The sequence below is a fragment of the Sinocyclocheilus rhinocerous genome, unplaced genomic scaffold (genome assembly GCF_001515625.1).
Source record: "Sinocyclocheilus rhinocerous isolate Xijiao unplaced genomic scaffold, SAMN03320098_v1.1 scaffold1131, whole genome shotgun sequence".
In the NCBI taxonomy this organism is placed as follows: domain Eukaryota; kingdom Metazoa; phylum Chordata; class Actinopteri; order Cypriniformes; family Cyprinidae; genus Sinocyclocheilus; species Sinocyclocheilus rhinocerous.
Window position 1 is genome coordinate 16,607 of NW_015638568.1, and position 18,965 is coordinate 35,571.

At 36.1% G+C, this 18,965-nt stretch overlaps 4 protein-coding genes and 1 long non-coding RNA gene across 8 annotated transcripts in view; 1 reads left to right on the forward strand and 4 right to left on the reverse strand.

The window, feature by feature from the left end:
- Nucleotides 1-5,596, reverse strand: part of LOC107749791 (uncharacterized) — an 8,548-nt gene extending 2,952 nt beyond the window's left edge. For both annotated transcript variants that reach the window (XR_001641085.1, XR_001641086.1), the window contains exons 1-2: nucleotides 5,420-5,596; nucleotides 1,616-1,727 (exon numbers count right to left, since the gene is read on the reverse strand). This is a non-coding gene — a long non-coding RNA (uncharacterized LOC107749791). The remainder of the gene's footprint in view (nucleotides 1-1,615; nucleotides 1,728-5,419) is intronic.
- Nucleotides 5,597-7,485: 1,889 nt separating this feature from the next.
- LOC107749820 (P2Y purinoceptor 3-like) lies at nucleotides 7,486-8,814 on the reverse strand. Its single transcript, XM_016565009.1, has one exon. It carries the CDS (start codon nucleotides 8,701-8,703, stop codon nucleotides 7,486-7,488), a length of 1,218 nt encoding a protein of 405 aa, XP_016420495.1. The 5' UTR covers nucleotides 8,704-8,814.
- Nucleotides 8,815-10,089: 1,275 nt separating this feature from the next.
- LOC107749793 (schwannomin-interacting protein 1-like) lies at nucleotides 10,090-13,785 on the reverse strand. Of its 2 annotated transcripts, none has more exons than XM_016564969.1 (7): nucleotides 13,446-13,785; nucleotides 12,252-12,469; nucleotides 11,957-12,072; nucleotides 11,778-11,865; nucleotides 11,405-11,566; nucleotides 10,759-10,876; nucleotides 10,090-10,677 (listed from the first exon to the last, which is right to left on the reverse strand). In XM_016564969.1, the coding sequence occupies exons 2-7, from the start codon at nucleotides 12,456-12,458 to the stop codon at nucleotides 10,577-10,579; spliced, it is 792 nt and encodes a 263-aa protein (XP_016420455.1). In that variant the 5' UTR covers nucleotides 12,459-12,469; nucleotides 13,446-13,785; the 3' UTR covers nucleotides 10,090-10,576. The 2 variants fall into 2 exon arrangements, with proteins under 2 accessions (XP_016420455.1, XP_016420454.1); XM_016564968.1 differs by having other exon boundaries at nucleotides 13,390-13,785.
- A 453-nt stretch (nucleotides 13,786-14,238) lies between these two features.
- Nucleotides 14,239-15,925, forward strand: LOC107749794 (ribonuclease kappa-A). Of its 2 annotated transcripts, XM_016564971.1 has the most exons (4): nucleotides 14,239-14,368; nucleotides 14,412-14,504; nucleotides 14,997-15,073; nucleotides 15,247-15,925. In XM_016564971.1, the coding sequence occupies exons 2-4, from the start codon at nucleotides 14,427-14,429 to the stop codon at nucleotides 15,389-15,391; spliced, it is 300 nt and encodes a 99-aa protein (XP_016420457.1). In that variant the 5' UTR covers nucleotides 14,239-14,368; nucleotides 14,412-14,426; the 3' UTR covers nucleotides 15,392-15,925. The 2 variants fall into 2 exon arrangements, with proteins under 2 accessions (XP_016420457.1, XP_016420456.1); XM_016564970.1 differs by having other exon boundaries at nucleotides 14,239-14,504; nucleotides 15,247-15,924.
- Nucleotides 15,926-16,293: 368 nt separating this feature from the next.
- Nucleotides 16,294-18,965, reverse strand: part of LOC107749792 (arachidonate 12-lipoxygenase, 12S-type-like) — a 9,368-nt gene continuing 6,696 nt past the window's right edge. Inside the window, exons 11-15 of the mRNA XM_016564967.1 lie at nucleotides 18,501-18,670; nucleotides 18,207-18,328; nucleotides 17,226-17,326; nucleotides 16,874-17,044; nucleotides 16,294-16,700 (exon numbers count right to left, since the gene is read on the reverse strand). Of these exons, the coding sequence (XP_016420453.1) occupies nucleotides 16,521-16,700; nucleotides 16,874-17,044; nucleotides 17,226-17,326; nucleotides 18,207-18,328; nucleotides 18,501-18,670 (744 nt within the window). The 3' untranslated portion in view covers nucleotides 16,294-16,520. The remainder of the gene's footprint in view (nucleotides 16,701-16,873; nucleotides 17,045-17,225; nucleotides 17,327-18,206; nucleotides 18,329-18,500; nucleotides 18,671-18,965) is intronic.

Below are 18,965 nucleotides of genomic sequence, written 5' to 3' on the forward strand. Positions count from 1 at the left end.
TTTTTTTTAACTCTCCCCCCAATAAACTGCATCTCTAATTTTTAAACTTCTCAGGCTTAATATTGTTAACAAGATTAAGTATCACTTTAATAAAAGTTAAAGTATCTATTAGCATTACACATACAGTACTATAATATTGCATATTTTAATTATCCAATGAAGTAATTGTTGCCAAGAAAAATGTTACATTAACTTAAAGGATTCCAGGGATTAGGAGTAAAATTTGTCCAAATGTAAAAACAAATAAGAGGACAGAAAGAAAAGAATGCTTGTACAATTCATAAGGAATAATTTCCATAACCTATATAAAAGACAAATATTCAGCAAAAGGGGCAAGTATACATTAACAAAAAATAAGGAATTAATATAAGATTTATTAAAATAACTTTAAGGTCTGCAGTATATTGAAGAACATAGTAGGATGTAATTATGGAGCGATATGAGGATGGATAATAGGGGGAGATAGTTAAGAAAAATGAGAGGAACAACTGATTTTAAAAAGTGTGACTACCAGATCAAGATTAGTTTTAAAATGTATTATTGTATTATTCATCTGTGAAAAGCCAGTGGTGTTTAAAGCGATGAGGGCATATGACAGATCATTTGTTGTAGTGTGTAAAAGGTAAATGGCAGAAAGATCTTGGCCCATCACTACATTTCACTGCTTATCCCTTTTTCTTTTTTCTTTTTTGTTATTTTGCTTGTAAAATTTTCTCTTTTTTTTTTTATTGTTTTTTTCTTTCTTTTAGAAAAAGGAAGATTACACCTACAACACCAGACCAACATAAATGTGGCATCAATTAAGTAGGAAACCCACAATAATGTTTGTTTTACTGAAAAACTAATTTTATTTTTAATTTGCCAAAAACTAAAAACTGACAAAAGTTGAAAGGACTAAAAAAGTATTTGATATTTATAATATCAACTGTTGTGGTACAGAAAAAGAAACGCTAAGTATTTTTGAAGGACTTCAAATTTTTCTTTTAAGTACACCACACCCTATGTAGTGTGCTGAAGTTCTAATGTCAGCAGAAAATCAAGGTTTAATTGCAAAATAATTCATTCTGACTGTTGTAACACAGCAAAACATAATCTTTATTTTTTGCTTAAAGATATTTGAGCCTTCATTATGAAGCTGAAGTTCACAGTAAAAAAAAAAGAGGAAGTTTATCAGCAGCAAAATGCAGGCTAAGGTGTGACTAAAATTGTGCTACACAAAAGCCAAACTTTTTCAAAAACGTTATGATATTAATTATTTTATATTTAACACTTTTAGTTAAAAAACAATTCCATCTTATAAAGGGCAGCCTATTTAAGGTCTGAGTCAAATGATCACGTCAGCACAGTTGCAGAAGGCATTTGCTTCTGTCTACTTCTGCCCGTCGTTCATCGAGAGAGGGAGAGAAGAGGGGGGTGGGGGGTGTTAGCAAAAGAGAGGGAGAGAGAGAAAATGAGAAAAGGATAGACAGCAAATGGGTGGGAGAGGGAGACCTAAAAGAGAAGCTCACACACTTACATAGACACATACACACCCTGGCCTAACTTTGCTCACCCATTCAAACCAGGGGCCGTTTTGGTTAAGCTTTGAAACGGACACAGGAAAGATTTCACTTACCCTCGATCCCCGTTCTCCAGCATGTTAGGCAACAGGGGAGAGAAAAAGGTGCCTGGTATTCCCAAAGTAACCCGCCGGACTCCCCTCTTCCAGTGTAGTCTGTCTCCTGCACCTGGGGTAGAAAAAAAAAAAAGTAATTCCTCAACTTAATTCAATGAAGTTGTTTTTGTATTCAAAAAAGCCAAGCAAAGTACTTGAAAAATACTTTTTCATTCTTTCAGAAAACTTGATTAAAGTCACAAAGTAGTTCTCCCACCTCAAATATTTTAATTCTTCACAAATCTACAGCTAAATCTACACTTAAAACAGTTTGGCTGCTTTCAAAAAATTGTAGAAACAGAACTAAAAAGGAAAACAAACCCACACATGCACTTATCAATGGGAATCCCAAGTCTTAATTTCAGGTCAAAAATACACCCATTCGTCTGAGCTTGGGGCTCCCATTCCAGATTGAGGGGTGGGGTTCAAAGAGTCAAATAAGTGCCTAAACCTTTTGTCCACCAGCACCTATTTTCAGCCCTTAAACCCCTTTCTCTCCCTATTCACCTTCAGACCAGCAGTCCAGTGCAGTGTGCAGCCTCTGCTAAGCTGTAGCTAGTGAGGCTGCCTGAGGAACTTGGTAGGCATAAAAAGCAGGGGTTGTAGCCTTTTTCCCGGGGCATCAGTTTCTACAATTAAAATGAACATTTTCGGGGGACAGGAAAAATCCCCAAAAAAATCAGGGCATCGCCCTGGGGTCCCCTTAGAAGAGTGTGAAGTTTGAAGACCGTCAAGACTACCATTTCTGAGGAAAAAATTAATTTCTAGGGTTTAGTGTCTGGGGCGCGTCAGTGCTAGCAGCTCTCGCTTGCTTGATTTCTTGTAGCTTTGCCAAAGCATTCACACAGCCAACGGAGAAAAAGGGAGGGAGGGAGGGGGGGAACAAAAGAGGGAGAAGGCTCAGCTGCAAAGACGCACAGAAAGGGGGATATGAAACTAGGAAAAGTGTTATGCGTTCGTGGTGTATTTTTGCATTAAACATTCACCACAAACTCCAAACTCAAGCGTGTTTCGAGTCCAAATGCATTGTCCAAAAAGAAAGAAAAAATGAAACTTTATATTCTCACAATTAGTTCATTATCCATTGAAAAAAAACAAAGCAGGAACAGCAAAAACAGATGTCAAGAGTTTGTCAAAGTTTTTAGACTTTACTCTTTATGCTCTCAATGTGGCCGGATTTTATGCAGGGTCTCTATGGCTTTTCTGTGTAGTACAAGGCTGGCTACAAAGAGTGGAGAATATGTTGATCTGGTTCTACAGATAGTTTTACGGAGTAGCACAAACATGGTCCAATAGTACACACAACCACCCCCACACACACACACACACAGAGCCAGACAAGACAAAACCTCTGTGATAATTCAAGTCAAAAAAGCATAATTAAAAGAGAAATTAATGTCCAGCAATCAATACATTTTCGGATGAATATATTGTCATGGAAAATTCAATTAAAATTCAACCTTACATTTCACAAAATGTCTTTTACAGGCTAATACAACCAACTAGGTTAGAAACCAAATCAGCTTTGAAATAATTTACTAATAATACACAGCTAATGCAAAATAACACATTTTAAAAATTCACTGTCATTATAAAATTCTTAAAGATTAAACTAAAAGAGCATTGTACTCTTATATTGTACTCTTTGTAAAGATCATTTCTGTACCAAAAGTGTACAGTCCCTTGTCTTTTACCTTTTAATCCTACCAGTATCATCTCGTAAAACCAAAAACAAAAGCACAAAGCTTCAGGAACCGCACACCAAAACAGGAAGACTAAAAATACCCCAACTAAAAACGTAAAAGGCCAGCAGTAAAAGTTTTTTTTTTTTTTTTTGACAACTGCAAATAAAGAGACTTGAATGAAACAATGAGGAAAAAAAACTGACAATTCACAATATTATAAATAACTACAACAGACTTTATAACATAATCATATAAAATTATGTAAATCATATGGCAGTATGCGGTTATTGAGCAGGGGGTTTTTTTTATTTATTTTTTTATTACCTATTTGAAATTAGTTTTTTCTTTTTTCAGTTCCAAATGGTCCATCCCATGCCATGCCCAGCCTCTCCCTTATACTACTTTCAGCAGATGTGTAGCAAAATCAAGGAATATTGTTAAATATGACATCTAGGAACAGGTGCAGAGCTTTCATGGCATGCCCAAGACCTCATCCTCACTCTATGCCATCTATTCATTTGTTCAAAAAAGCTCAGTCAATGCCAATGCAGTACTTGCACACTACATACTTTTGGATATTCTAAAAATAGTAAATTAGACAAGAATCACTTGCTAAACCTTTTACTGCATTTCGAATGTTAAAATTGTTCATGAAAATCTTGTGAGTCCAAGAAAAGAAAAAGACAACAAGGAAACTACTGGAATTAATACATTAACTATAAAGCAAAATCCATGCCAAAACTAAGCAAAAGCAACGTGTACTTTTATCACGAGGTTACAGGGTCATTGTAAAAGGTCATAACATTACTGTTAATAATAATTATAACACTTTAGGGCTACTTTTAAAACAGCAGCAAAGTCAAACATCATTCTATAATATTACTCGAATGTCTGTGTTTATTTACAGATTAATTGGTTTGACAGTAATTGTAACTGGATTAGACAAAAACATATACTAGATACATATAAATAGTAAACCACGACAATAGATTGTGATATTACAAACTGGAATATTAATTGGCTGGCATAATAATTATTGTCTTGCCTAACTAAGAGAAACGGGATAAAATCAGAGTTATTCAAACGTAGTCATCTGAATCGATATAAAATGGATGTACGTTTCAAAACAGACAATTAGTCGGGTATCGAGAATTATTTTGATTTATATTGTGGGGCAGGTAAAAAATAGTTTTGAAAATTGCATACTTGGAAACTTGAACTTTTTTGATTCGTCGCCAAACAAATCTCTCGTGGTTTCGAATGTCACCTCAAAGCGCGTTTTCAACTAACTTTACATTCAAAAAAAGTTCGTTATTTTTTTGCAGAGTTTCGTCATACCGTCAACTTATGTTGTCATTTGTCGAACCGACGTTTTAATTTTCGAATAACAACTTTAACTGTCATTTCGATGTTAGACAATATATTTTCATTCCTATCTACGCTCTTTCAATTGAAGAAATCGCTGTGAACATATCTAACGTCCAAATTCATTATTATGTGGAGCGAATTAAAAAAAAAAGAGTTCCCCTCTTTTAATTCGCTCCACATAATGATGGAAGTAGTGCTTAAAGCCTGGTTGTGGGTGAGGGGACAGCAAAAGAGGGGAGTGGTTCAGAACATTAGCGGCACCGAGAAATCATTGTCTTTAAAAGCTAACATATGACAAAGACTACTTTATTCGGTTTGCTTTATGCTGTCAATATATTCAAAGCATCGCTTAAGTTGTAATAAGTTGTTTGAACGTTATCCCGCGGGTTCCAACACGTTTTGGAGGTAGTCCGCTTAACGATAGTAAGGAAGTATGTTTGTTTTTATTTAAAACACAAAAGAAAAGTACCCTAAACAACAAATATAAAGTTACCAACGCCTTGTAATTCTATAAAACATACATGTTTTGTGAAAGTACCATTACTTTGTATTCACAGCTACATGTTTGTTACTTATATAAAAAATATAACTCGCAGTCAGTAAATAATAAATGATAAAGGGGACACATTTTGACGAAGCTTGTAAAAAAAATATATATCGATTACAAAAACCTTATTATAATTATATAAATAAAGGAGTAAGAATTACTTACCTTTCATGAAAATACTCTTCCAGTTCCAAATGTTTATAAAATAATAGTGAAGTAATGAAGGGTCTTGAGGAAAGAATTTGAAAAAAAAAAAAATCATAATGAGGAATAATGTAGCTGTTACAAGAGTTCCAGTCACTGAGGCTCTGAAGTTTGAAAATGGCGCCAATGTTCCACTGCTGCAGCTCTACCACTGTGATGACACGGGACAGATACAAAAATAAATATAAATTTTCCTCAGTGAAAAATATTTTTTTTCACAAACGGATATGTTGCACGCTGGTTAACATAAGCTATTCTAGTTATCCATTGTTTAATTATTTGTTTCTATAATTTATAGTTATTTTTTGATAATTTTTAATAACCGTCAGGTCCTGCCTCAGCCGCGGTGCAGGTCGGGAAGGTTTTCTTTTAAATTTCCAAACTAAAATCCTGAATGGCCACAATGTCGCCCCCTTGAGCTTGTTTTTTTGCCTGACGAATCGAACACACTGTTTAACTTTACTACAGTTTACAAATCTAGCAACATATTATTACGAGAAGAGTACACAGAGCCCGATATATAATGTCCAGGACAGGGTCAGAAGCCTGTGGCAAAAATGACACAAAAATGCACCAGATATTTATATATATAAGTAACCTTACTCTATTTCTGGATAGTATGGATTTGAGGTATTTGAAACAAACATCATTCTGTGTGTTTTATATGGTAAAATCTAGAAAATAAACATTGCATCTTATAAAAATAATAATAATTATAATTATAATAATAATTTCTGTCACTGCTCCAGGGTGTCTGCAGTTATTGCAAAAAAATCAATATCTGAATTATGGATTAAGACAACATCTAGGCAAAAAATCTCTTCCATATTCAAACATTTAGATACTCAATATACATGATCTGTGCATCGTGCATGTATCTGTATCATATAAAGTACGTTATACTGAGATCTTAGAAGAACAAAACGAGTTACATTATTATGCTGACAAGGTATTTCATCTATAACATGCATTCTTCCACTACTGCCATATATAAATGTTTACATTTATACAGGCTCCTTTGGTTCAGGAAATCTTGCAACAGGACAGCTTATCATTAACCAATGTAATACCAAGTAATAACAGTCTATGTAGCTGAGGTCTTTCGTGGATCATCTGGTTTTAACTTATTTTAGAAAGACGGAAGGACAAAGGGTATAGGCTGCTTGTGCTGTATATTGATGTACTCTTGTCCAGTGTACTTAGAAAGTACACAAAGTGAGGTTCCTGGTAATATACAATATAAATGTATGAAAAAGGGGATTTATATATATATATATATATAAATAGCTGGACTGACACTTTCTAACAACTACGGAAAAAGGTCATTGTAAGTATGTTAAATGAATGAACAATTCAGACGTGTATGTAGAAATGATCAGCATTTTCTAAAATGTGTAATGTTCTTTTGCCTCTTACTCTTAAAAGAAATATAATGTGAACAAGATGCCTAAGCCGACACCTCGACCCTTAAGAAGTTTATTCTACAACAAATTTAGATTCTGTACTCACACAAAGACATACAAATCGAGAATAGTGCTTAATAATGTATAGTGATTTTAAAAGATCACAGCCATATTTTGATTTTCATTTAAACAGGTTCAGAAAATGTTTATTAGAACAGTTTAATTATTCACAACATGACATATTAATCCATGACAGCGCTAAACATAGTTCCTGCACAAAATGTGTCCACCCTGAGGTATGCTAACAACTGCAAACATGAGACAACCTAGAAATTAGTTTATTATTCTAAAATATGTTTTTGCAATTAATATACACTAAATCAATATTCAACTTAATCTTTTTTTTTTTACAATAACTAATTAACCATCCAAGCAATCAACAAGTAAAACAATCTGTAAGGGGTCTTGAAAAGACAAAACGACAAGATCCTCCATGTTTAATGTGAATACACAGAGTTATACAAATACAGAGAATATAACAAAAACATCAGTTTGTTTCAAATGAATCCCATACAAAGGCAGGTCCACCAGTTTCACTTGTTGATGTTCTACACTGTCACATGTTTACATGGTCATTCCTGTTGACCCGTTGTCCTTGTGGTTCCTTGTCTCCTCAACTTCATTCTCCTCTTCCTCTCCTTTTCCCAGCATTCTAAGTGGCCATAGCAGGCCATGCTGGGCATGTTCAGGTTTTTGACAGCAGGGCACATTTTTCTCTTTAGTAAGAAAATAAAGCAGTGCATTCAGCCACGCATTGAATGAGGCCAGCGGCCGAGTGATTTTATAACAGATGGAAACCATGCGCATGGTGTGGCACTGCACCCTACTCGTCACTTTCAGCAGTAGGAAAATTGTGCGAGTGACATGGAAGGGGAAGAAGCAAAGGGCAAAGAGGAGAGTGATAGTAATGATGGTCTTGATGGACTTGCGCCGCCTGTTGACGTAGGGCGAATGAGCCCCCAAGATGATTGACATGCCCTCTCCCCCTATCCCTGCGACACTTTCACAGCCCGTCCCACTTCTGACTCTTTGAGGAGGAGGTTGAGAGTGCAGCGTCCGAAATATTGTTAACACTACTTGCGAGTAGCACCAGGCAATGATGGTAAATGGCACAAAAAACCCTAAGAAATGAAGCGTGACCCCATAAGGGATGTAATCATGGAACTCTCTATCAATTGCATCGTCCCAGCAATTATTAAACACCTCCTCCCTCGAGCCCTTACCTTCACGTGGAAGATACTGAGTCTGTGCAAAACGAAAAATTGGGCATGTTAGTGCAAAAACAGCAATCCACACCAAAACGCACGTCCCCTTTACTGCTCGTTTGGTCTCCAAGGTGATGGTCTTCATGGGGTGGCAGATGCCCAGGTAGCGGTGCACTGAGATACAAGTGAGGAAGAAGATGCTGCAGTAGAGGTTGAAGTAGAAGAGGAATCGCACTAGACGGCACATGAAGTCTCCAAACACCCAGTCGTCCCGCATGACATAACTGGCCACCAAAAAGGGCAGGGATAAACCATACATGAAGTCTGTCGTGGCCAGGTTCACCATGTAAATCAGGGAAGCATTCCAGTGCCTGGTGCATCGAAAGGAACGGTAGAGAACTACAAAGTTAAGGGTTATGCTGAAGACAAAGGTAAAGGAGTAGCAAATGGGCAGGAAGATGTACTTGTAGGACTCATCAATATTGCAGGAGCCAGTAACTGAAGAATTATGTGAGGAGGAAAGCTGGGCATCTGCCCCCTTCTCGGTTTCAAACAAAACAGTAGGCACACTCGTCATTGTCGGCTAGTTCCTATTCGGATTCTTAGGGGGCGTCGTTGTTTCATCCTCCCATTCTTTGCCTCTGAAACCACATCTTCTCCAATAAACAAATTAGTTTGAATTTCCAGCGATCCCCTCCTTCTGGTCTAGTTTAGAGAGAGATACATTGCTTTTAGGATTCACAAAATGTACCAGCTTTTCAAAACCTATAAAAGCAGTTGTCATCCCACACAGGCCCTCCCCGCATCCCCCTTTCTCTTTCACAACCCCCGGTACTGTTTGCGCATAGGTATATATGCTGCTGATTCAGACCCTTTTCACTTCATTAACCCATCAAACAGTAACCACACTTCCCCTCTATGTTCTATTCTATCTTACCCACCCCTTACCCCATCCCTCACGTCAGAACTCTCTACCCCATCTCTCTTCCTCGAAACAAATATAAACGATATGTAATTGCCGGCTTTAGAAACCTAAAGTCAGCCTTTGTCAAACTACGCCTAGACTCCCTTTGGATCCATTTGCACATTAAACATCCTTTGGGATTCTATGGATGTCATGGCTATCCCCACCTCCCGGTAAAGTTAGCACACAGCTGACTGAGCTTGTGGTGAATTGCTTATTGCCTACCACTTCTCAGACATATAAGACACTATGTAAATAAATCAGTCAGTATCTGAAGGTCACTAAATGACATTAAGGTAGTCTGCTTTGGCTAAATACATAACACGGCCCTTGGGGAATCAGACATCATAAACAGTGCAAACAACCCTTCACATTGCCTACATATTGCAAGAGTTTACTGCCATGCATAGCTGTAAACTTATTTAATAGTGAGACTAAAACACAAGAATATTTATAGGCAAGATACATATTAACATTTTTCTGGGAAAGCAAAATATGTGTAAACTGTAAAACACCATTGACTTATGCAAGGACAGTGAAAAACAGCTATTTCATCTGGTCACGAGCTGTTAAAAATATTTCACTTACCTTTTTAGTAGAGCGATAAAGTTCTCTTTAGAAAAATTAAGAGTCTCAGTAGCCTATAAATAAAACCTGAGGAATGCCTCTATTCCCACACTGAAAACAATTACAGCTAATTTGACTATCAAGAAGAAAATACAGAAGAGCAAATCAAAGACGATTTGGATGCAGCCCTGAATCTTTCCCTTTCACATCAGTTTCTTGAACTATTTTGACCATTCTCTCAATCCAACCCTCCTTGGTCATCTCTTGCTCCATGATCTGTCCCTCCCTCTTTCTTCTTTCCTCTATTAGTGCTGAGCTGGCCTTTTGACAACACAAACTCTGGCTAGGCAAAATACACACAGACACACACAACAGAAGAGCAATAACATACCATTACAACAAAACAGTACACATATACGATCGTTTTGAGTTCCCTTTTATTCCACAAAATAATATTTAAGTATTTCACAAACAGTGACACAAACAATCCAGTTAAGAGTTGCTTGGCAATGTATGTACACACACATACTTTGTAGCATTTAATGAGCCATGTCTTAACATGTGAGGCTTGGCATAATTGGCTTTGCCACTAAACAAATTAGAGTAATATTGAGCAAAAAATTGTCTTTTGTTGCTTTGAATGTGGCCTTTTCTCACTTTGTTGCTTTATCAGTTTGATCTTGCAACTGTAAGAGTGTAAACTGCAGTTTTAAATCCTCATCGGTGCCTTAAAAATGTCCATAAAAAAGCTGAAATGAAAAACTATAAAAACCAGTAAAGGGTTTCGAAGTGATGATGGAGTGCTGTAGCTTTTCACAGTAAAGTCAATTAGTTCAGGCAGCTCATGGACAGTCTTGTAAAGGAAGGGTCCCATCATTTTGTTCCTTAGTGGAAATACTTTTTTTTTTTTGATTGTGCATCAGAGTGATGTCATATCTTGTACCTCCAGCAGCATGGCGTCCTGCTCTGTTCTCAGCTGGTCCCTTGTGAGAAGTCGACCCACCAGCTCTGAACTGAGGGCTACACACATACACAGACATACGCTTATTTATTCACAACAGACATCATCAATGTAATGTAACAGTTAATACTTTGGCTTACCATGGATGTCTTTGCTTAGTGAGGTCCTCAATGCTTTCAACTCCTTCAAGCTGAAATTCTTTAAGTCATTTCGTTCATAGTGCTTCCTTTCTCTGACAGCCTCACTGGGAGGTATAGTCTGTGATGGGGGTCAGTGGAGTGCAATTATGACTTTGAATATATATACACAACTATTCAAAAGTTTAGGGTCGGTAAGACTTTTAAAATGTAAAATCTCTTATGCTCACCAAGGCTGCATTTATTTGATCAAACATGCAGTAAAACAGTGATATTCTGAAATATTATTAAAATAAAAAATAATAATAATCTAAACTTTTCCTATTTGTTTGTAGTATTAAATGTACCATAATTTATTCCTGTGATGGCAAACCTGATATTTCAGCATCCATTACTCCAGTCTTCAGTGTCTTTCCTGTCACCTTTGATCAATTTCACGCATCCTTGCTGAATTAAAGCATTAATTTCTTTTTAAAAAATCTTACTGACCCCTAATATTTGAATGGTAATGTGCAGAACATGGCATTTACATAACTAATACAAACTAATACCTAACTATTTGAATAGATGTGCTTCTTGAAATTAACAAATACATAAAATGAAATGCACACTTAGGACACGACACCATGAATATGTGCTCTGTTCCAACCTGTTTTTGCTCCAATCTCAATTTATGTCTGAGTACACTCAGTGCAGCTCTGACATCATTCTTGAACCCTCTTGATTTGGTTTTCTTTGTCGATGCAGAGCTTGAACCACATTCTTTCTCTAACCTCTGATTGCTGCCACTCTTACTGGACTGTTTTGCCACCTGAAAAGGTAGCAAAGAGTGCAACAAAAGCAATTATTAATCTTACCAAGTATAAATCTCATCATTAAACAGACATGAACAAAAATGTATGTCTTTATCTCGATCCATCTGAGCACTACACCCACTGAAGTTGTTCACATTATTCACATTACAGTATGTTGCCACCCACTTCCACTAACAGTGAAAATGGCAATACTGCAATTTATTTTACCTCTTTCTTTGCCTCCATTTCCTCTTCTTCCTCTTCACTTTCACTGTTGTTGATGAAGCAGAGCTGTAGATTCATCTGGCTCTGAAGCCTAGTATAATAAAGCACAATTGCTATAGATTTTATTCAAATTCTGAAGAAGTGGAAAGAAAGGAAATTGAGATTTATTAAATCTGTGTGACCTTGATGTCAGAGCAGTCAGACGACTGTTGCATTCGTCCTCCATGTCCTCACAGGGCTCTCTGTGACTGCTCAGCCCTCTGATTTCTGGCCAATCTACTGTCAGCCTGTCCAAGTCCTGCAGAGAATTTTTTATTTTTTTTTGTATAAATCCATGGCAGCCGTTATTGTAAATAAATAGTCAAGGACTGTACTAGCAAAAGAACTGTAGCTCTTGTCAATCCAAAACAAAGTGTCATCTGTTTTTTTAATCTTTTACCATTTAAGGCACATTACTATCTTTACTTTCATTCAGACCTTTTCCCTCTGTCTCCGCTCTTCTTGTTGCTTCTCAAGTTCAGCAATACGAAGACTCAGATCCTCCCAGTGCATGATGGGTAAGCCCAGTTCATCATCAGGGTATCCCTCGTGCCATAATAAGGCTGCCCCCTCTGCATCCTCCTCTGTCTCATCACTCTCTTTTTCATCTCCTCTCTCCAGCTCTTTTTCTTTTTCTCCATCCATTCTCAAGGTCCCTGACAGAATAAGAGTGAGGATCAAGAAGACAATATATTTAATAAAATAATAATAATAATAATAATAAAAACTGGCATCATCAGATCAGAACCGACTAACCCATATATGGCAAACTGTTTTAACATTTATTCTTTAAAATGAACTAGTACCTATGTTTGTTTATAGTACTCAGTACTATAAAGTACTTTTTAATTATAGTGTATAATTATACTATACAGTACTTTAGTGTCTAGTACCTTTTTCAGTTTCACTAATATTATTCATTGAGACCCTAGTACATACTATCTTTTATTTATTTGCTACTAGTACTAATGGTGATTCAATTCTATGGAGTTCTGTGGTTCATATATCACAACAGACCATGTATTCAATTAATTCTGGTACCTATTCCGTTTTTAGTATTTGTTTATTAAGTACTAGTAGGCTACTTATTCTTGTAACTTTTAATAATTCAAAATAGTTACCAATGTCTTCAGTGTTCTTAGTTTTAATAAAACAAACACTAGTCCCTAAATATTAGACGCTAGTGTGTACTGATACTAGTAACATTTTACTTAGTAAAACAGCTCGTCATGCAACGTCTGGGGTTTGTTTGCCTTTCACAGAATATGGACGAAACATTTCATAATTTCTTTCCCCTAGAAACGTTACAACATCCAGAACATGAGGGGCCATCTTCTGTATTACCTCAGAAACGGCAATATCCCAAAACATTAACTCTTAACAAATACTGACTGGTTTGGAAATTAGGTTTAAATCATAAACATGAAAATATTTCCGTATTTTACGTAATTTATACATTCCACTTATTTAAAAGTATGTTGATGTAGCCGTGTGCTATCACGTTTGGCCACGTATTGCACTGACACAATGCATCTTAAAAACTGCTGTATTGCTTAGTTTTTAGAGGTATACTTACTTTTTTGGTGGAATGTGTTTGCAAATTATGCCCTGCTGTCAAAAATCATACATTACCATAGTTTTCTTGGACTTTACAACTTGTTATCCTCCGTGCTGTCCCGTTACGCGCCCTCCTCCTCCTCCTCTACGTTATCCTTTTCACTCTTTTTCATCCATGGAGATGAATTTTCTATCTCTTTTCCGCTCCTTACACTACGTTCTTTAGAGGGTTATATGTATTGACTTTCATCTATTCAATCAATCCAACATTTTGTTCCTTAAACATTTCTCAACGCAGACAGCCAAAAACTAAAGGAATTCGGCGACGTTTTGTTATGGGGAGAGAACGTGAAGGGAGGAGAATGAGCAAAAAGTGAAAAAAGTAACCACTTCAGGTGTCCAGTTTCAGTCATTTTCTATTATTACGAAAGATTAGTGAATAAATCCTTAAAATATGTTGTCCATAACTCCTAAAAATGGTTGCACAAAATGTTTGTTTCTAACATGAAAAGAAAACCGCTTGGGTTTAGGTGTCAAATGTCAACAAGTCTAAACATGCCTAATTTGTGACGGCAAAACTGTAACCATCAGTGAACTGCAGGGTTTGTGTTTAAGAACATTTAGATTAACGCTAGGCTGAAAACAAAACATCCTTTAAATAACTTTATAACTCAAGGAATATAAACGTTCAATGCTCAAAACAATCAGGTCGCTGGTGTTATATTTTATCAGTTTATTTGGTCTAATAAACCAAGCAAAAGATGACTGCAATAGAGCTAGATTGTTGTGAATAGACAGAACTCTGAATATTAATGAAGTGCTTATTGCTTAAAGTTTGTTTCAAACTCTTTATGACGTTGCACTCGAGTCGGGAGTCACTGTACTTCCGCTTCCTCTAAAGTCAGCTGATTTAATCGGGTGACTGTTGACATCGATCTTACCGAGGCCAAAATAACTTGAAAGTTACTTCTAAAAGTTCAAATAACGGTCGTATAAAGTTTATTTGTAAACGGTCCTCTGGTATCTCTGAGTAGCTGAAAAGCTTCTATTATAGAAATGGCTTCTTTGCTTTTCTGCGGTCCTAAACTGGCAGCATGTGGACTGGTCCTGAGCATTTGGGGTGTCATTATGCTGGTAAGTTAAATATTCTCTATTGTGTCACTATTCTTGTGTTTCCTATACATGGTTTATACATGCTGAAAGGTCATTAAAATACATTAAGCATATCTTACTTTTTTTGGGATCTGTAATAATAAATAAATTGCCTTCACACATAATGTCAACAATAATGCACAGTTCTCATTGTCCTGGAAAACTTAGAAATATCAGGGAAGTATAAAAGTTAGATTTACAGGCCTGGAAAAGTAATGGAAATGTCTAGTCAATATAATTTTAGCTAAAGTATTTATTCATTTAGCTAGAAATTGCTCTTTGTGAGGCCTATCATTATAAAAATATTGATATTGAAAATCCTTATCCAGTCTCTACAAACTACTTGGAAAGGTCATGGGGGTGAAAATCATAAAGGTGTGGGGACACTGAATATGAAAACTAGCAGACAGTGCCAGTGAAGGGAGAAATACAGCCCTACACCATAATCAACATTTTCTGTCTTATTTCTCTTAGGCAATGTTGGGGATTTTTTTCACCACACATTCAGCTGTGCTCATAGAGGATGTACCTTTCACAGAGGAAGACTTCAAGTCAGTTCCTTTTGCCATTTACTCATTTAGTTACGCTGGAAAATAAGTCTGTCTAGCATAGGGAATGTCACGTGTATTCACAAGACTTCCCCTCAGTCTGTCCAAAAGTGTAGTCCAGTCCTGTTAAAGGTGTTTAGGCTGTTTTCAAACACGATTCTTTTCTCTCATTTCAGGGGGGAAGCACTGCAAAACATCTATAAATTGTACAACCAAGTTGGATACAATTGCTTCATTGCAGCAGTACTCTATGTAGGCATAGGATTCTTGTCATTTTGTCAGGTTCGCCTGAACAAGCGCAAGGAATATCTAGTGCATTAGTACCACCTAGTGATTGGAGTATAACTCTACCTCTAAATTCCCTTGTGTTTGTATGTAATAATGCTCCATGTGCCTTAAAATGACGCTTAAATGAATGTAGATAATTGGATGGAATAGGATAATGCATTTTTCTGTGATTTTCTTTATTGCCTTTCTATCTTGAAGCCTATCAAATATAAGATGTGTGCTCTTGCCCATTATTATTATGTGGTACTTCATTACTTTACCTTCTATAGTGCTATTTTGATCTGTGGACCTACCAAACACTGCTGATAAATGATTTATTTGTGGTTTTATTTATACTTAACACACCTATCAAATATACAGTCTCATTAAGTACATGTTCAATGGAATTTCACATGGTCACATTGGTTCTGTTTTCACAATAAATGACTGAAAATTATTTTGCCTATGCAATTTGTCACTATAGGAATTGATAAGTGTAGACCTTGTCTCCGTAAACATGGTTCTAAAATTACAGACCATTTTTTAGATGTACAACTGGAGACTTTCAAAACTTTAACTACTGAAGGTTTTAAATGGTATTAAACAATCGATATAAAAAAATGAAACAAACTTTATTTGCTATGGAATGTACAAAGCATGTTTTTTCATCTAGTTGTTAGGTAAAAGTATAACAGTAATGCATGTTTCATTGTCTTCATCTGGGGAAAAAAAAGTACTATATATATGTAGCATATATGAAGTGCATTTTATGAAGCTTACCACATTGATTAAGAATACAGTGGTTAGTAAAAATCCACAGAAAACAATTCAGTACCATCCAAACAGTGCCTTATGAAATAAAGTTTAAAAAGACTTTTATTTTTAGGTTTTAACTATTTTCAAAAGTAAAAATAAATACTGTTAACAAAATTGAATGTAAAAAAGCTTAATGCCCTGATTCTTTTAAAAAAATGTTACAGACTAAATTAATTACATAATTATGTCACAGTATTTCTACTGTTAGGGATGCCGTTCTGGAGAAAGGTATTAGCCTCAGCTATAGCTAAGAAAGGTACTTTGGGTGTTATTTGAATGTGTGCTAATTTTAAGATTTAGCTGACCTAAGCACGAAAATGTTCACAGACACATAATTATACTCATAAATGTAGAATGAGCGTTTTCTCTAAATGGTGATGCTATTTTCCATGCGGCTTGGACACAGATAAAGGTACTGCAGTTCTAGTCCCTCATTCTGAGCTATTATATGCTCCTCCAGTTCTTTCAGGTCCTTTCTGAATTTATCAATCACTTTCAAAGCAGCAGGCTCAGTAAAGTACTGTTCCACATACTGGCCCATTGGAATCTGAAGAAAAGAGAGAAAACAGAGAAGTGTTGAAGTCATCATTGTGATACTTTATTAAAGGCTAATTAATTTGAATGCTTATAGTCTGAGGTTACTTATAAATATGGATTATACTGTACTTTATATGACCATAAATAATGTAAAAGTTGTGACAGCCTGTGCTATTGACTCACTGCATCCGGCTGTGCTCTGCCCAAATGCCATGTGATGGCCATTTGCACACAGGACTGGCTGATATCGGGGAGTGTGTCCATGATCAGGTCCATGGTGACAGCATCCTTATCTGTTGGTGGAGGGTGCCGCATGGTGCAGGGCGTATTGGGTACCCATGCACACCAATCAAACTACAGTACAGAGATGAAGATCAACAGTGATCACAATAAAGCTATGTAATGCAGTGTAAACTGATTTTTAACCCTTAGGTAACACACTTCATGTAAATGATTGTGTTTCTGGTAACCTGCATTCAATATAGTGTAGAAAAAGTAGGTTTTTATATTTGATAAGATGTGATGTGTTAGTTACCTGTCCATTATTGGTGGCAGCATGTTGTGCTGTGCTGGTAAAGATCACCACGCTTAACAGTGTGATGAGTTCTTCTTTTGTCTTCAGCTCACTAGCTAGGCCTGACATGCAAGAAACAAACAGTTACTCCTAGCTTACTCCTAATTTCAAGTGCCATTTATTTAGCTCATGTAGTTCATTGTGATGAGACCCATTCTGAGGGCAAGTTTCTTCCTCTAATGACCACATGGGGGCACTATATTCTTATCCTTTATGTTCTTTATTACTTCCTTTTCCTGTTTTATCTTGACTTAATGGTGTATCTGGCATGTAGAATGTGCATTTACATCCCCCTGATGTCTTTTGACATTTTTAAAATTCAATACTGGTGACCTGTATTTGGTATGATTGTATAGGATGATTTATATTACCGTCCAAAAATTTGAGGTCGGCAAGATTTATTAAAAAGAAGTCTCCTGTTCTCACCAAATTAGTCCCTTATGCTGCACTTAATTGATCAAAAATACAGTAATATTGTGAAATATTATTGCAATTTCAAAATAACTGTTTTCTATCTTAATATATTTTTAAATGTTATTCATTCTTGTGATGGCAAATTAGAATTTTCAGCAAACATTACTCTAGTCTCCAGTGTCACATAAAATACTTATTATTATCAATTTTGAAAACAGCTGTACTGCTCAATATTTTTGTGGAAACCAAGATACATCAAATAAAATTTCAAAAGGACAGCATTTATTTGAAACAGAAATCATTAATAACATTTGAAATGTCTTTACTGTCACTTTTGTTCAATTTAATGCATCCTCCCGAATAAAAGTATTAATTTCTTTTAAAAACATGGTACTGACCACAAACTTTCGAACTGTAGTGTATATTGTCAAGCCTAAATAAATACACTGCACAGGGTTCTAAATATATTCTTCATCCACTACAGGACATTTGTGAGTCCAATGATGCAGTCATGTATTCATATCTTACCAAAATGTGGCACATCCACAAAGCCCTCCACAGCCACCTCATTCATCCACGTCTGAATTTCTGAGTCCTGTTCAACTTCACGATCACTCTTGTAGTACAGGGAAACTATTCCTGAAACAAAACTAAGAGTGGAAAAAGAGCGCTTAAAGAAATAGGTCTGATAATACAAGAGTTTTATAATTATATACACTGCTTCATTCACATGCAAACGTCTCAAAGAATTATGCCCATAGTACATCTACAGTCATAAGAATTAAAAGCACTGAATAAAGAAATCCTATTTAAATAAATTACTTTTGAATGACATCCCACAGCATCAGAGAATGGTTCCTGTAGAAATAGTCTCTTAGTTTAGTAACTCCTCTGTCCAAGAAGTCAAATTTGGGCTGGAGGGAGCGATAGGTTAATACTTCATACTCCCTCTGTGCCAGAATCAAGAGTCCATCTCCACCTGTTGATACCACCTGAAAAACACAATTTTTGACATTTATGACCAACTGAGTGAATTAAAAATACACTAGTTATGTTGTCTGTGGTTGGCTAGTTTCAGGGGGTGATAAGAACCCGGACCACTAAAAATCTGGTCGCTGTGATTTTGCCAAGTAAGACATGTTCCTGGATCAACATCTTTTGTTGATCCTGGATCAACATTGCTGTCCAAAAATATAGACTAAACCCAATCCCTGCCCCTAAACCTAACCCTAGCCATAATTTATTCCTAAAATCAGTGTGAAATGATAGCTGATTAACAAGGGTGTA

What these genes read in the sequence shown, in the direction of transcription:
- LOC107749820 (XM_016565009.1), bottom strand. Translation starts at nt 8,703, where the DNA reads ATGACGAGTGTGCCTACTGTTTTGTTTGAAACCGAGAAGGGGGCAGAT.
- LOC107749793 (XM_016564969.1), bottom strand. Translation starts at nt 12,458, where the DNA reads ATGGATGGAGAAAAAGAAAAAGAGCTGGAGAGAGGAGATGAAAAAGAG. An exon ending in TGAGATTGGAGCAAAAACAG is followed by an intron (nt 10,877 to 11,404) that starts GTTGGAACAGAG and finishes CCCCCATCACAG; the next exon opens with ACTATACCTCCCAGTGAGGC. An exon ending in ACTAAGCAAAGACATCCATG is followed by an intron (nt 10,678 to 10,758) that starts GTAAGCCAAAGT and finishes GTATGTGTGTAG; the next exon opens with CCCTCAGTTCAGAGCTGGTG.
- LOC107749794 (XM_016564971.1), top strand. Translation starts at nt 14,427, where the DNA reads ATGGCTTCTTTGCTTTTCTGCGGTCCTAAACTGGCAGCATGTGGACTG. An exon ending in TTTGGGGTGTCATTATGCTG is followed by an intron (nt 14,505 to 14,996) that starts GTAAGTTAAATA and finishes TATTTCTCTTAG; the next exon opens with GCAATGTTGGGGATTTTTTT. An exon ending in TTCACAGAGGAAGACTTCAA is followed by an intron (nt 15,074 to 15,246) that starts GTCAGTTCCTTT and finishes CTCTCATTTCAG; the next exon opens with GGGGGAAGCACTGCAAAACA.